The 15,342-nt window shown below is 42.0% G+C and overlaps 1 protein-coding gene across 6 annotated transcripts in view; it reads left to right on the top strand.

Moving 5' to 3' along the window:
* Positions 1 to 15,342, top strand: part of MRTFA (myocardin related transcription factor A) — a 224,305-nt gene that overhangs the window by 80,377 nt on the left and 128,586 nt on the right. For all 6 annotated transcript variants that reach the window (XM_019018441.4, XM_063704794.1, XM_055374720.2 and 3 more), the window contains exon 2: positions 6,827 to 7,088. Coding sequence is in view for 2 of the 6 variants with exons in the window: in XM_055374716.2 (XP_055230691.1) it covers positions 6,827 to 7,088 (262 nt within the window). In the remaining 4 variants the exon portion in view is untranslated. The remainder of the gene's footprint in view (positions 1 to 6,826; positions 7,089 to 15,342) is intronic.

Below are 15,342 nucleotides of genomic sequence, written 5' to 3'. Positions count from 1 at the left end.
AGCTCCTGGGCTCTAACGATCTGCCCACCTTGGCCTCCCCAACTGCTGGGGATTACAGGTGTGAGCCATCGCGCCTAGGTGAAACATTATTTTTAAAACTTCCTTGGCTGGGCACAGTGGCTCACACTTGTAATCCTAGCACTTTGGGAGGCTGGGGCGGGTGGATCACCTGAGGTCAGGAGTTCGAGACCAGCCTGGTCAACGTGGTGAAAACCCATCTCTACTAAAAACACAAAAATCAGATGTAGTGTTGCATGCCTTTAATCCCAGCTACTCGGGAGGCTGAGACATGAGAATCACTTGAACCTGGGAGGCAGAGGTTGCAGTGAGCCAAGATCGTGCCACTGCAGCCTGGGTGGTGGAGCGAGACTGTCTCAAAAAAAACCCAAAACCCCCCCCCCCAAAAAAACAAAAACCAAAAAACCAAGAACTTTATTTTCTCTTTATGCTTAGCATTGGACTTGGACTTGGGTTGGCTTTCTTTTGGGGGGCCATTTTTTTACAAAGTTTCTTAAATCATTTTCTAGAAATACTGGTTATGTTCACTAAATGCATAAGAGCATCACAAACTCATGAAGTTAACTTCATGCTTCATTAGAAAAATATTGATACCATGTGATGGATTTTTATTGTCTCTTGGGAATAGTAACACATGTAAATGCTAAATCTCTGAATTCCAGCAATAATAATAATTCAAAGTAGTAGGAAGAAGTTTTTTCTGAATTAGTGAAAAGTAAATTAAATAATTACTTCATTTTAAAGAATATATGGTTTTGGCGAGGCACAGTGGCTCATTCCTGTAATCCTAGCACTTTGGAAGGTTTAGGTAGGAGGATCACTTTAGGCCAGGAGTTTGAGACCAGCCTGGGCAACATAGCAAAAACCTCATATCTCCCCAACCCCTTGCAAAAAAAAAAAAAAAAAAAAAAAATGTCAGGCATGATGGTGTGCCTGTAGTCCTAGCTACTTGTGGGACTGATGGGGGAGGATCACTTGAGTCCAGGAATTCAAGGTTGCAGTGAGCTATGATCGTGCCACTGCACCCTAGCCTGGGCAACAGAGAGAGACCCTGTCCCTTAAAAAAAAAAAAAAAAAAAGAAAAAGGCTGGACTCGGTGAGCTCTCATGCCTGTAATTCCAGCACTTTGGGAGGCCAAGGCAGGTGGCTCACTTGAGTCCAGGAGTTTAAGACCGGCCTGGGCAACATGGCAAAACCCCATCTCTACTAAAAATATAAAAATTAGCCGGGCCTGGTGGCGCATGCCTGTGTTCCCAGTTACTCGGGAGGCTGAGGCAGGAGGATTGCTTGAGGCCGGGAGGTGGAGGTTGCATTGAGCCGAGAACTTGCCACTGCACTCCAGCCTGGGATTCTTTCAAGCTCAGTAATATAAGTTTACTTAGTGAAATTTTTTTTTTGCCAAGACATCTAAAAATAATTGTGATAAAAAACATATGTAACATTAAATTCACCTTTCCTCCTGCCTTGGGAGCTCTTAGATAATAAACTCACCTTTTAACCACTTTTTTTCCTTCTTTTTAAAATTTTTAAAAACTATTTAAAATTTTTTTAAAAAAAGAGACAGGGTCTTACTATGTTGCCGAGACTGATCTGGAACTCCTGGGCTCTAGCGATCCTCCCACCTCAGCTTCCCAGAGTGCTAGGATTAGAGGAGTGAGCCACTGTGCCTGGCCACCTGGCACTCTTTTATATTACCCTGCCCCTGCCAAATAGCAGAAGATTTTACTTAATCTCACACCAAGTTATAGTATCAGAAATATCAGTTAAGTCTGAAATAATGGGGTTTTGCTAAGAACTTTTCATATGAAACCATGATTCTAGCACATCTGTTTAGCTATAGTATTTTAGTGGTATGAGGCTTGATGTTTCCTGTCCTTGACTTCCTAACGTTATTTTTAGTGTTTCTGTATGTTTCATGCAGTCTTCCTTGTGTCATCCAAATTTTCCCCAAGACATATCTGTCGTGGTTCCCTAGATTATCTTTATGTATCTTTCATTTGCTTCTCTCTTTGTTCAGTTAACAACTATTAGCATGCTTGTTTTGTGTTAATACTTTTGCAAGGCCCATCTACTGCATACAGAGTTGTTATTGTTGCAGTTAAATTTCTTAATTTTCTTATGAGAGGTCTGAACTCTTACAATCCATAATGATTTAACAGCTGTTTATTGAAAACCTGTTACTCTATGTGAAACCACTTTTCCTAAGTCCTAGGGCTGAAGTTTTGATACCATTCTATTTTCCTTTAGAATAAGGAGGTTAGTTCTCAAGCGGTCCTTGAATGTCATAAAGTTGAAGTCTTTTTTTTAGTCTGAAAGGCTGCTGCTGTTAAAAGAAGCAAACATGCTCTTTCAGAGTCAATGACAAAGAATACTCAGCCGGATGGATTAATCCTGTGTAACAGTTGTTTTTTTCCCAGTACACACAGAGACATGGTTCAAGCCATAATAAATCATAGACAAGATGGAAAAGAATTCTTTGAAGTTTAGATTCTGAATTTTGTTGGTAGACATTTGTTGTTTTGTAATTTCTAAAATTATTCAAACCCTAAAAGAAATCCTTTTCCCATTATTTGCCCATGCTCAATTACCCTTGAGAATATTGAGTTCCTAATACTGAGTTCAAATATTTTTTTTGAGCTTGTCTCCCTTATATCTTCTTCCAGTCTCTTTTGGAGTAGAGAGTCCTTAGTATCTTTTTTCTTCATAATATTATCTCCCTCATGTTAATTACTGTTATCTGGATCTTTTCCAGTCCAGTTTATTTTATGTGAAATGTATCAGCCAGAACTACAGTCAGGTTTGGGCACACTATTGCTTTACTTGAAGTTAGATCATAATTGTCTTTTTAGTTTTTAGTGCCTTTCTTCACTTCATGGCTGTTCAATATTTTGTTGGTTTCTTCAACTAAAGCAAGTTAGATTAAAGTCCTCATAAAAGTTTGCAAGGAATGCCCAGGGAATCTCACTTCATAGATCAGAAACTATAGTCTTTTTATTATAAAAGCCATGTAAGTATTTTAGAGAAAATTTGGAACCTTAAAGAAAATTTTTTCATTGTCCAATCAAACAGAACCCCTCTTTTGTGTCTTGGTATACTTCTTAAAATCTTTTTTCTTTGTATAATATTTTAATATATGAGTATGTAGTTTTATGTCTTACTTTTTCTTAAGTGTAGCTTTAGAATAAGCATTTCCCACATTAGAAATGCTTTATAAAAATTATTCTTAGGGCTGGGCATGGTGGCTCACGCCTGTAATCCCAGCACTTTGGGAGGCTGAGGTGGGTGGATCTTGAGGTCAGGAGATCGAGACCATCCTGGCTAACATTGGTGAAACCCCGTCTGTACTAAAAATACAAAAAATTTAGCCAGGCATGGTGGTGGGCGCCTGTAGTCCCAGCTACTCGGGAGGCTGAGACAGGAGAATGGCGTGAACGCAGGAGGTGGAGCTTGCAGTGAGCTGAGATCACGCCACTGCACTCCAGGCTGGGCATCAGAGCGAGACTCTGCCTCAAAAAAAAAAAAATTATTCTTACTAACTACATAGGATTCAGTGAGTGGAGATATATATATATAAAATTTTTTTAAATTTATGAGGTTTAATTGGTTCATGGTTTTGCAAGCCTGTACGAGGATGGTGCCATCAAGGAGCTTTTATTCATGATAGAAGGTGAAGCAGGTGCAGGCATGTCACAGGGTGAGAGCAGGAGCAAGAGAAAGAAGGGGGGCAGTGCCACACACTTTTAAACAACTAGATATTGGAATAACTCACTCACTATCATGTGGACAGCGCCAATCCATGAGGGATCTGCCTCCATGACTCAGATATCTCCCATCAGGCCCTGCCTTCAACACTGGGGATTGCATTTCAACATGAGATTTGGGTGGGACAAATATCAGAGTCATATCATTCTGCCGCTAGTCCCTCAAGTCTCATGTCCTTCTTACATTTCAAAATACAATTATTTCTTCTCAGTAGTCCCCCAAAGTCTTAACTCATTGCAGCATTAATTCAAAGGTCCAAAGTCTCATCTGGAGATAAGTTCCTTCCACTTATGAGCCTGTAAAATCAAAGACAAGTTATTTACTTCCAAGATACAATGGGGATACAGGCGTTGAGTTTTCACATTCCAAAAGGGAGAAATTGGCCAAAAGAAAGGGGCTACAGGCCCCATGCAAGTCTGAAACCCAGCAGGGCAGTCATTAAATCTTAAAGCTCCAGAACAATCCTTGACTCCATGTCCCACATTCTGGGTACACTGATATAAAGGGAGGGGTTCCCAAAGCCTTGGGCAGCTCTGCCCCTGTGGCTTTTCCACGCTGAGGTTGCATGCTGCTGGTGGCTCTACCATTCGGGGGTCTGGAGAGCAGTGGGTGCTAGCTTACTTTACAAAAAGCTTTAAGAATAATGGTAGTTTGCCAGTGATGTAGTTTATAATATTAGCATCGGCATATACTCCAGTGGCATAGTTTGTCCGTGTCTATTAGTATTAGTCTGTTCTCAAACTGCTGCTATAAAGAACTGCCCAAGATTGGGTAGTTTATAAAGGAAAGAGGTTTAATTGACTCACAGTTCCACAGGGCTCGGATTTAAGAAACTTTGTAAAACTTGTAAAAACTTACAGTCATAATGGCAGGGAAAGCAAACACATCCTTCTTCACAAGGTGGCAGGAAGAAGTGCCAAGCAAAAGAGGAAAAGCCCCTTATAAAACCATCAGATCTTGTGAGAGCTCACTCACTATCATGAGAACAGCATGGAGGTAACCACTCCCATGATTCAATTACCTCCCACTGGGTCCCTCCCACGACACATGGGGATTATAGGAACTACAGTTCAAGGTGAGATTTGGGTGGGGACACAGCCAAACCATATCATTCTGCCCCTGGCCCCTCCCAAATCACAGGTCTTCACATTTCAAAACACAAGTATGTGTGTCCAGTAGTCCCCCAAAGTCTTAGATCATTCCAGTATTAACCCAGAAGTCCAAGTCCAGAGTCTCATCTGAGATAAGGCAAGTCCCTTCCACCTATGAGCCTGTAAAATCGAAAGCAAGTTAGTTACTTCCTAGATACAATGGGGGGTACAGGCATTGGATAAATACACCCATTCCAAAGGGGAGAAATTGGCCAAAACAAAGGGGCTACAGGCCCCATGCAAGTCCAAAATCCAGTGAGGCAGTCAGATCTTAAAGCTCTGAAATGATCTCCTTTGATTCCATGTCTCACATCCAGGTCATGCTGATGCAGGAGGTGGGCTCCCATGGCCTTGAGCAGCTCTGCCTCTGTGGCTTTGGAGGGTACGGCTTCACCCCTGGCTGCTTTCATGGGCTGATGTTGAGTGTCTACAGCTTTTCCAGGTGTATGGTGCAAGCTATAGGTGGATCTACCATTCTGGGGTCTGGAGGATGGTGGCCTTCTGACAGCTCTACTAGGCAGTGCTTCAGTGAGGCCTCTGTGTGGGCGCTCCGACCCCACATTTGCCTTCCATACTGCCCTAGTAGAGGTTCTCCATGAGGGCTGTACCCCTGTAGCAAACTTCTGCCTGGACATCCAGGTGTTGCCATACATCCTCTGAAATCTAGGTGGAGGTTCCCAAACCTCAATTCTAGACTTCTGTGCACCTGCAGGCTTAGCACCACGTGGGGGCTGCTGAGGTTTTGGGCTTGCACGCTTCGAAGCCACAGCCTGAGCTGTATACCTTGGCTCCTTTTATTCATGACTAGAGCTGAAGCAGCTGGGACTCAGGGCACCATGTCCTGAGGCTGCACAGAGCAGGAGGGCCCTGGGCCCATGAAACCATTTTTCCCTCCTATGCCTTTGAGGCGCTGCTGTGAAGGTCTGTGACATGCCCTGGAGACGTTTTCCCCATTGTGTTGGTGATTAATGTTAGGCTCTTTGTTACTTATGCAAATTTCTGCAGGTGGCTTGAATTTCTCCCCAGAAAATGAGTTTTTCTTTTCTATTGCATCATCACGCTGCAGATTTTCTAAACTTTTATGCTCTGCTTCCTCTTGAATGCTTTGCCGCTTAGAAATGTCCTCTGCCAGATACCCTAAATCATCTCTCTCAAGTTCAAAGTTCCACAGATCTCTAGAGTAGGGGCAAAATGCCACCAGTCTCTTTGCTAAAGCATGGCAAGAATCACCTTTATTTCAGTTTCCAACAAGTTCCTCATCTCCATCTGAGACCATTTCAGCCTGTACTTCATTGCCCATACCACTATCAGCATTTTGGTCAAAGGCATTCAACAAGTCTCTAGGAAGTTCCAAATTTTCCCACAGTTTCCTGTCTTCTTCTGAGCCCTCTAAACTGTTCCAACCTCTGCCCATTACCCATTTTCAAAGTTGCTTCCACATTTTCGGGTATCCTTATAGCAGCATCCCACTCTATCAGTACCAATTTGCTATATTAGTCTGTTCTCACATTGCTATAAAGAACTGCCTGAGACTGGGTAGTTTATAAAGGAAAGAGATTTAATTGATTCACAGTTCCACAGGGCTGGGGAGGCCTCAGGAACTTACAATCATGGTGGAAGGAGGTGCAAACATGTCCTTCTTCACATGGTGGCAGGAAGGAGAAGTGCAGAGCAAAAGAGGAAAAGCCCCTTATAAAACCATCAGATCTTGTGAGAACTCATGAGAATAGCAAGGAGGTAACCACCCCTGTGCTTCAGTTACCTGCCACCAAGTCCCTCCCATGATATGTGTGAGTTATGGGAACTACAATTCAAGATGAGATTTGGGTGAGGACACCACCAAACCATATTATCATGGTACCATCTAAACTTTCCATTTTTTCTTCCATTTCCAGATTGCCATCACGAAAGCCAAAGTGGATTTCTCCAGTGTGGTGTGCCTGCCCCCTTCCGTCATTGCTGTGAATGGGCTGGACGGAGGAGGGGCCGGCGAAAATGATGATGAACCAGTGCTCGTGTCCCTATCTGCGGCACCCAGTCCTCAGAGTGAAGCTGTTGCCAATGAACTGCAGGAGCTCTCCTTGCAGCCCGAGCTGACCCTAGGCCTCCACCCTGGCAGGAATCCCAATTTGCCTCCACTTAGTGAGCGGAAGAATGGTGAGTAGATACAGAATTATTGCATTCTCTCATTTGAACCAGGATCTTCATGTTTATAATGTTACAGATTCTTACTTTATTTGATGTTCCGTGAAAGTTCCTAATAATCTTAACATTTCTTGTAAAATAGATAACTGTAAGTTAAAGTGATCATTGTAAGTCCAACATTTCCTGCCTGGATTATTATAATTTCTTTCTAATTTCTCTGCTTCCCTCACCCTATTCCTTCCATAAATTCATTAATTCAGCATATATATTCATTAATATCAATGTATTATAAACTATGCTAAAATTAGGGATTAAATGGTAAACAAGCCTCTGTCATTAGGAAACATACTCTATCGTATAGCCTTGTCAGAGTAATCTTTTAGGACTTCCTAGCTTACAACTTTTCAGTGATTGCCTTGTGGGATGAAACAAAAACCAAATAAATGTCTTGCCGGGTGTAGTGACTTAGGCCTGTAATTCCAGCACTTTGGGAGGCCGAGGTGCACAGATCACCTCAGGTCAGGAGTTAGAGACCAGCCTGGCCAACATGGTGAAACCCTGTCTGTGCTAAAACTACAAAAATTAGCTGGGCTTGGTGGCACGCACTTGTAGACCCAGCTACTGGGGAGTCTGAGGTGGGAGGATCGATTGAACTAGGAGGCGGAGGTTGCAGTGAACCGAGATTGTGCCACAGCTCTCCAGCCTGGACGACAGAATGAGACTCTATCTCAAATAAACAAACAAACAAACAAACACATAATGAATAAATTTCTTGGCATGTTTTATAAGGCTTTGCAGAATCTGGTCTCTTTCTTTTAACATCTTCTCTTATTCCTCTATTCCTAGTATTTGTTCCAGCCCATTAAACTGTGTTAAGTACTGTTTAAAAACCATGTACTCATACCTCAACCTTTTTTTAATTCAAAAAATCTATAATTTGTTATGGAATATTTAAGATTTGAGAAAATGTGTAAAGAGGCTGGGCGCGGTGACTCATGCCTTTGGGAGGCCGAGGCGGGCGGATCTCCTGAGGTCGGGAGTTCGAGACCAGCCTGACCAGCATGGAGAAACCCCGTCTTTACTAAAAATACAAAATTAGCCAGGCATGGTGGCACATGCTTGTAATCCCAGCTACTATGGAGGCTGAGGCAGGAGAACTGCTTGAACCTGGGAGGCAGAGGTTGCGGTGAGCCGAGATCGCGCCATTGCACTCCAGCCTGGGCAACAAGAGCAAAATTCCGTCTCAAAAAAAAAAAAGAAAAAAGAAAAAATGGATAAAGAACAATATAGAAAATTGTGTGTTCAAATACCACCCAACTTATGTACTTTGCGTAAATCTTCATTACCCCTGGAGGAAACTACTAACTTGAATTTGGTATGTCATTGCCAAATATGTCTGTATTATTTACCCATGTGAATATATTCTTAAGCAATATATAATGTTGTTTCTCATGTTTTAAACCTATATATGAGAGAAAATTATGTGTTCTTCAGTAATTTGTTGTTCAGTATTCATTTTCCTTGTAAGTTAAAGATATTCTGTATTTTCTTCTAATTCAAGCTGTTAATCCCCACTTATTGAATAGTTCTACTTTTTCCTACTGATCTTTAATGCCTGCTGTATTCTGTCTGTGCATGAGTTAGTTTTTAGGCTCTCTTTTCTTTGACTGGTCTCTCTGTCCATCTCTGTGTCACTACTACCTTATTTTAGTTACTGCCTAATAATTAGTCTTTCTGTCTGTTAGGACAGGTATCTCCTTACCTTTTTCTTTTTCAAAGTTGTCTTGGCTATTACCCTTTTAATTTTCCATGATTTTAGAATTGCCTTACCAAGTTCTGCCAACAAAAAAACCCTTTGGGATTTTTACCTCCAACATTTTATTATGAAAAAATTTAAACGTAAAGTAGAAAGAAAAAAAGAAGTAGGAAGAATTTTACAGTGAATACCTGCGTGCCCATCTCTTAGATTCTACCTGTAACATTTTATAAAACTTGCTTTATAACACAGATATCTATCAATCTAATCTTTAAATTTAATTAATTTTTTTTTTTTTGCAACAGAGTCTCACTCTGTTGCCCAGGCTGGAGTGCAGTGATGCGACCTTGGCTCACTGCAGCCTCCATCTCCCAGGTTCAAGCAATTCTCTTGCCTCAGCCACCCAAGTAGCTGGGATTACAGGCATGTGCAACCATGAATGGCTAATTTTTGTATTTTTAGTGACAGGGTTTCACCATGTTGACCAGGCTGATCTCAAACTCCTGGCCTCAGGTGATCCGCCCTCCTCGGCCCCCCAAAGTGCTGGGATTATAGGCGTGAGCCACCACACCTAGCCCTCAATCTAATTTTTTTGATGTATCTTGAAGTAAATTGCAGACACTAGTACTCCTGTTATGGAAGTATGACATAAATACAAAATAACCCACAACTTGTAAGTGTTGTTATTATCACAAAGTGAGTACACATGTTAGTAACTACTGCTTAGTGAGGAAATACTAGTAGTCCAGAACTTTCCCCACCTTGTGCTTCTTCCCAATCAATACTCCCTTCCCCTTGCTCAAAGGAAACTACCATCCTGATTTTCAACACTATGGTTAGTTTTTAAACCTTATAAAAATGGAGTCGTACAGTGTGTATTCTGTTGGTGGTTTCTTTTTGTTTTTGAAATTAGTTTATGTTGAATTGTGTGTGCTAGAGTTTATTTTCATTGCTGTATAATCAGTTCATTGTATGAATAAAATGCAATTTATTTTTCCATTTTACTGTTCATGGATGTTTAGGTTGTTTCACTTTGGGGCTATTATGAATTATGCTGCTATGGAATTCTTGTATGTGTCTTTTGGTATACTCGCTGGGATTTTTATTTGAAATATGTTGTTTATAGGTAAGTGGGGAGAATGTAATCCCAGCATGTTGGGAGGCTGACATTTGAGGATTGCTTGAGCCCAGGAGTTTGAGATTATAGTGAGCTATGATTGCACCACTACACTCCAGCCTGGGAGACATAGCGAGACCCTGTCTCTTAAAAAAAACAAACAAAAACAGTGGGTGGGAAAATACACATTTTTAAATATTGAGTCTTCCTATCCATCACTTTGTTTTATCTCTTCAATTAAATAGGTTTTCTTTAATGTCTTACAGAGTTTTGTGAATGTCTCCAGAAAAGTCATACAAATATTTATTAGTTTTGTTCCTGGATATAGTTTTGTTTTTTTTTTTTTTGTAGATGTAAGTGGTATATATATATTTTTGAGACAGAGTCTCACTCTGTTGCCAGGCTGGAGTGCAGTGGCACGATCTTGACTCACTGCAACCTCTGCCTCCCAGGTTCAAGTAATTCTCCTGCCTCAGCCTCCTGAGTAGCTGGGACTACAGGTGCGCAACACCACGCCCAGGTAATTTTTGTATTTTTAGTAGAGATGGGGTTTCACCATGTTGGCCAGGATGGTGTCTTGATGATCTCTTGACCTTGTGATCTGCCCGCCTTGGCCTCCCAAAGTGCTGGGATTACAGGTGTGAGCCACCAGGCCCGGCCTTAAATGGTATATTTTTATACAATATTTTCTGTCCCATGCTGGTGTAAATAAATGTCAAGGCTTTTCAAAACCCCTATTTCTTTTCTACGTCTATGTCCTCCATTTGGGATACGCTTTCTCTCTCTCACTCTTCTTGAAGCCTTTCCTAACTCATATTTAGTGTTAGATGCCCCTCTTTCGGTTTTCCCAGTTCCCAATTTTTTTTTTTTTTGAGACGGAGTCTTGTTCTGTCACCCAGGCTGGAGTTCTGTGGCGTGATCTCGGCTCACGGCAAGCTCTGCCTCCCTGGTTCGAGTGATTCTTGTGCCTCAGCCTCCTGAGTAGCTGGGATTACAGACATGCGCCACCATGCCCGGATAATTTTTGTATTTTTAGTAGAGACGGGATTTCACCATGTTGGCTAGGCAGGTCTCGAACTCCTGACCTCAAGTGATCCCCTCTGCCCCTGGCCTCAGCCTCCCACAGTGCTGAGATTACAGGCGTGAGCCACTGTGCCCTGTTGCCCTTTATCAGCCTACTTCATCACCCTATATTGTAATTGGAATTCTTTACTCAGCAATGAGTGAGCCTTTGAAAACTGAAATCAGACACTGCTACGCTACTCTCAAAACTCTTCAATGCTTTTCTGTGAGGCTTATGATGAAATCATAGTACTTATGATGTGGCCTTGGTATTCTCTCTGACATCATTTCTTTTTTTTTTTTTGGGAGACAGTCTCGCCCTGTCACCCAGGCTGGAATGCACTGGTATGATCTCAGCTCACGGCAACCTCTGCCTCCAGGGTTCAAGTGATTCTCATTCCTGAGCTACCGAGTAGCTGGGATTACAGGCGTACGCCACCACGCCAGGCTGATTTTTAAATTATTTTTATTAGAGATGGGGTTTCACCATATTGGCCAGGCTGGTCTTGAACTCCTAACCTCAAGTTATTTGTCCACCTTGTCCTCCAAAATGCTGAGATTACAGACGTGAGCCACCATGCCCAGCCTCTCTCTCACATCATTTCTTACCCTTATCCCTTAGCTCCCAGGCACACTGACTTCTTGCTATTTCTTGAACACATCAAACCTATTCCTATCCCAGGGCCTTGTACTTGCTGTGCTTTCATTGAAGTTCCTGCACAAATGTCATTTCCTCAGGGAGGCCTTCCCTGCTTGTCTTCTCTAAAATAGCACCTCCTGTTACTCTTGATCCTGCTTTTTCTTCAAAGCCCTTATTATTATCTGTCGTTGTGTGTGTGTGTGTGTATGTGTGTGTTTGTGTTTATTGTCTATTTTCTCCTATTTAATAGTTATTTCCTGAGGGCAGAAACTTTATTTTGTTCACTGGCATATACCCAACTCCTGAATCATAATAGGCACTCAATAAATATTTATTTATTTCATTTTATTTTATATATATTTTTTGAGATGGAGTCTCACTCTGTCGCCCAGGCTGGAGTGCAGTGGCGCAGTCTCGGCTCACTGCAAGCTCTGCCTCCTGGGTTCACAGCATTCTCCTGCCTCAGCCTCCCGAGTAGCTGGGACTACAGGCGCCTACCACCACGCCAGGCTAATTTTTTGTATTTTTAGTAAAAACGAGGTTTCACCGTGTTAGCCAGGATGGTCTCGATCTCCTGACCTCATGATCCTCCCGCCTCGGCCTCCCAAAGTGCTGGGATTACAGGCGTGATCCACCGCGCCTGGCAATAAATATTTATTGAATGAATCAATGAATGGTTTACATGTTTGTTCCACTACAGGTAAGAACTCTGTTTTCTCAGTGGAGTAGAAGGCAGCTGTTGCTGTTGGACCCAAGGTGTTTGTGTATCTTCAGCCTTTTTCTCTGAAGTGTTTCCACTTAGCATATAAATTAACTGAAATCTTTCCCAGCAACTCTAACTTTCCCTTAGTGTTTAAGCTCCTGAAAGAATAGTTTAGTCATTGCTTTCTCTACTTTCTCATATCCCAGAGACTCAACTGCTTTATGGCTTCTGTCACTACCTGTCTTCAGAAACTGCCATTGCCACAGTAATTTGTGTTCTTTTTGTTGCAGATCAAATAAGCCCTCTTTAGTCTTTATGCTACTTGACCTCTTTGCATCATTTGACATGGTTGGCTTCTCCCTCAGACTTGAAACTTTTCCTTCACGGATATCTACGACTTACCTTTTTCCGGCTTTTTGAACTCTACCTTTCCAGCCACTCCCTTTGCCATTCAGAGCTTTTGCTATCTTTCTCTGCCTACCTCTTAAATTTTGTTACTCTCCAGCATTCAGCTCTGGAGGAAAGAGGCTGGTAAGAAGATTGTTGTATTTTACAGTAGGTTTTTGCATGGTCATTTGTTTGGGAGGTAATGATAGGAGCAGAAATGAAAAATCTTTGAGAAGATTGTGAAATTGGAAAGTGTGGAGTTCTAGAACAGAATAAATTCTAGAGTTAGAGGAGGTGCTTTTTCATGAATGGGTGTACCGTGTGTTGAGAGAGTGGAGTGAGAAATGTACTTCTTTGATCTGTTTCACATAGAAGCATGTATCATATAGAAATTCAGTGGTGGCCGGGTACGGCGGCTCACGCCTGTAATCCCAGCACTTTGGGAGGCCGAGGTGGGTGGATCACTTGAGGTCAGGAGCTCAAGACCAGCCTGGCCAACATGGTGAAACCCCTCCTCTACTAAAAAATTAGCTGGGCGTGATGGCGGGTGCCTGTAATCCCAGCTACTTGGGAGGCTGAGGCAGGAGAATCGCTTGAACTGGGGAGAGGGAGGTTGCAGTGAGCTGAGATCACACCACTACACTCCAGCCTGGGTGACAAGAGCAAGACTCCATCTCAAAAAAAAGAAAAAAATGGCCGGGCGTGGTGGCTCACGCCTGTAATCCCAGCACTTTGGGAGGCCGAGGTGGGTGGATCGCCTGAGGTCAGGAGTTTGAGACCAGCCTGGCCAACATGGTGAAACCCCGTCTCTAATAAAAATACAAAGATTAGCCGGGCGTGGTGGCAGGCGCCTGTAATCCCAGCTCCTTGGGAGGCTGAGGTGGGAGAATTGCTTGAACCCAGGAGGCAGAGGTTGCAGTGAGCCGGGAGATAGCGCCACTGCACTCCAGCCTGGGGAACAAGAGCAAGACTTCATCTCAAAAAAAAAAAAAAAAAAAAAAAAGAAAAGAAATTCAGTGGGCTAGCAGAGGTACCTGTGGGGCAGTAGGCGTCAAGGTCCTGACACCTTCATTTCCTAAACAGAACTTGGAGCCTTAAAGAGAGGAGGTGCCTTTGGCTAACCCAGTCTTTACTGGCCTAATTGTAAAACGTTGATAAAAACTTTCAAGGTATATTTTAAAATATTACTTCTCTGTCTTCTAGGCTGAGAACTTAGGTCTAAAAGATAAAGTTGATCTGCTTGTGGATCCTATCTAGCCAGGGCCTGGAGAAGCCTGGAAACATCTGTCTAATGAACTAAGCCCTTAGGCTTCAGCTCAAGGAGTTCTGGCATCCATTGAATCAGTATATCATAATGGAAAGTGATTTCTTTTACCAATTATTTTATATATATATAAAATATTATATATAATGTATAATAATGGAAAGTGATTTCTTTTACCAATTATATATATACCAGTTATTTTATATATATACCAATGATTTTATATATATATAAAATTGGTAAAAGAAACCACTTTCCGTTATTTTAAGTGTATATATATATATTTATTTATTTAATTTATTTATTTATTTTTTATTTTTCAAGACAGTGTCGTGCTCTGTTGCCTAGGCTGGAAGATAGTGCTCACTGCGGCCTCGATCTCCTGGGCTCAAATATTCCTCCTGCCTCACCCTCCTGAGTAGTTGGGACTACAGGAGTGTGCCACCATGCCTGGCTCAGTTTTTATATTTTGTATAGACAGAGTCTTGCTATGTAGCCCATGCTGGCCCTGGCCTGTATTTCCTCTTTTGTGAAGTGGCAAGTTAAGTCTTTTGCCTACTCTTTCTATTGTATTGGTTTTTTTCTTTAATAAGAGTTCTTTAAATATCCGGAATACTAGTTTGTTGTTGCTTAAGTGTATTGCAGACATCTTCTCCCACTTTGGGGTTTGTCTTTTTCTTTCTCTTTATCCTGTCTTTTGATTAAGAATCTCTAAATTTAGCTGGGGGTAGTGTCTCATGCCTGTAATCCCAGTGCTTGGGGAGGCCAAGGCGGGAGGATGGCTTGAGGCCAGGAGTTCAAGACCAACCTAGGCAACATAGCAAGACCCCCTCTCTCAAAAAAATGAGCCGGGCATGGTGGCTCATGCCTGTAGTCCCACCTACTCAGGAGGCTGAGGCAGAAGGATCACTTGAGCCCAGGAATTCAAGGTTACAATGAACTATAATCATGCCACTGTACTCTAGCCTGGGTGACAGAGCAAGACCCCATCTCAAAACAAACAAACAAAACACAAAAAGAATTTCTAAATTTAATGTAATTTATATGAGTCTTTTATAGTTTGTGAGTTTTGTGTCTTGTGTTTCTGGAAATAATTTTTCATATGGGAATAAGGTAAGACACAAGTTAATTTTTTTCAAGTGGATTCCGTTTATTGAAAATACTCTTCTTTCCCCACTAATAACAGAGCTACGTCTTTCATATATCAAGGACTTAGCTATGTGGGTATGTTTCTGAGCTTGCTATTTGGTTCCATTGGGCTATTTGTGTATTCCTGCCCTCACAGTTTTAATTACGATAACTGTAATAAGCCCTGTTGTATGGGAGAAGTAAGTCCT

The sequence above is a fragment of the Gorilla gorilla genome, chromosome 23, assembly GCF_029281585.2.
Source record: "Gorilla gorilla gorilla isolate KB3781 chromosome 23, NHGRI_mGorGor1-v2.1_pri, whole genome shotgun sequence".
In the NCBI taxonomy this organism is placed as follows: domain Eukaryota; kingdom Metazoa; phylum Chordata; class Mammalia; order Primates; family Hominidae; genus Gorilla; species Gorilla gorilla.
The sequence above is the reverse complement of the archived record's forward strand: the minus strand, read 5'-3'. Positions and strand labels throughout refer to the sequence as shown.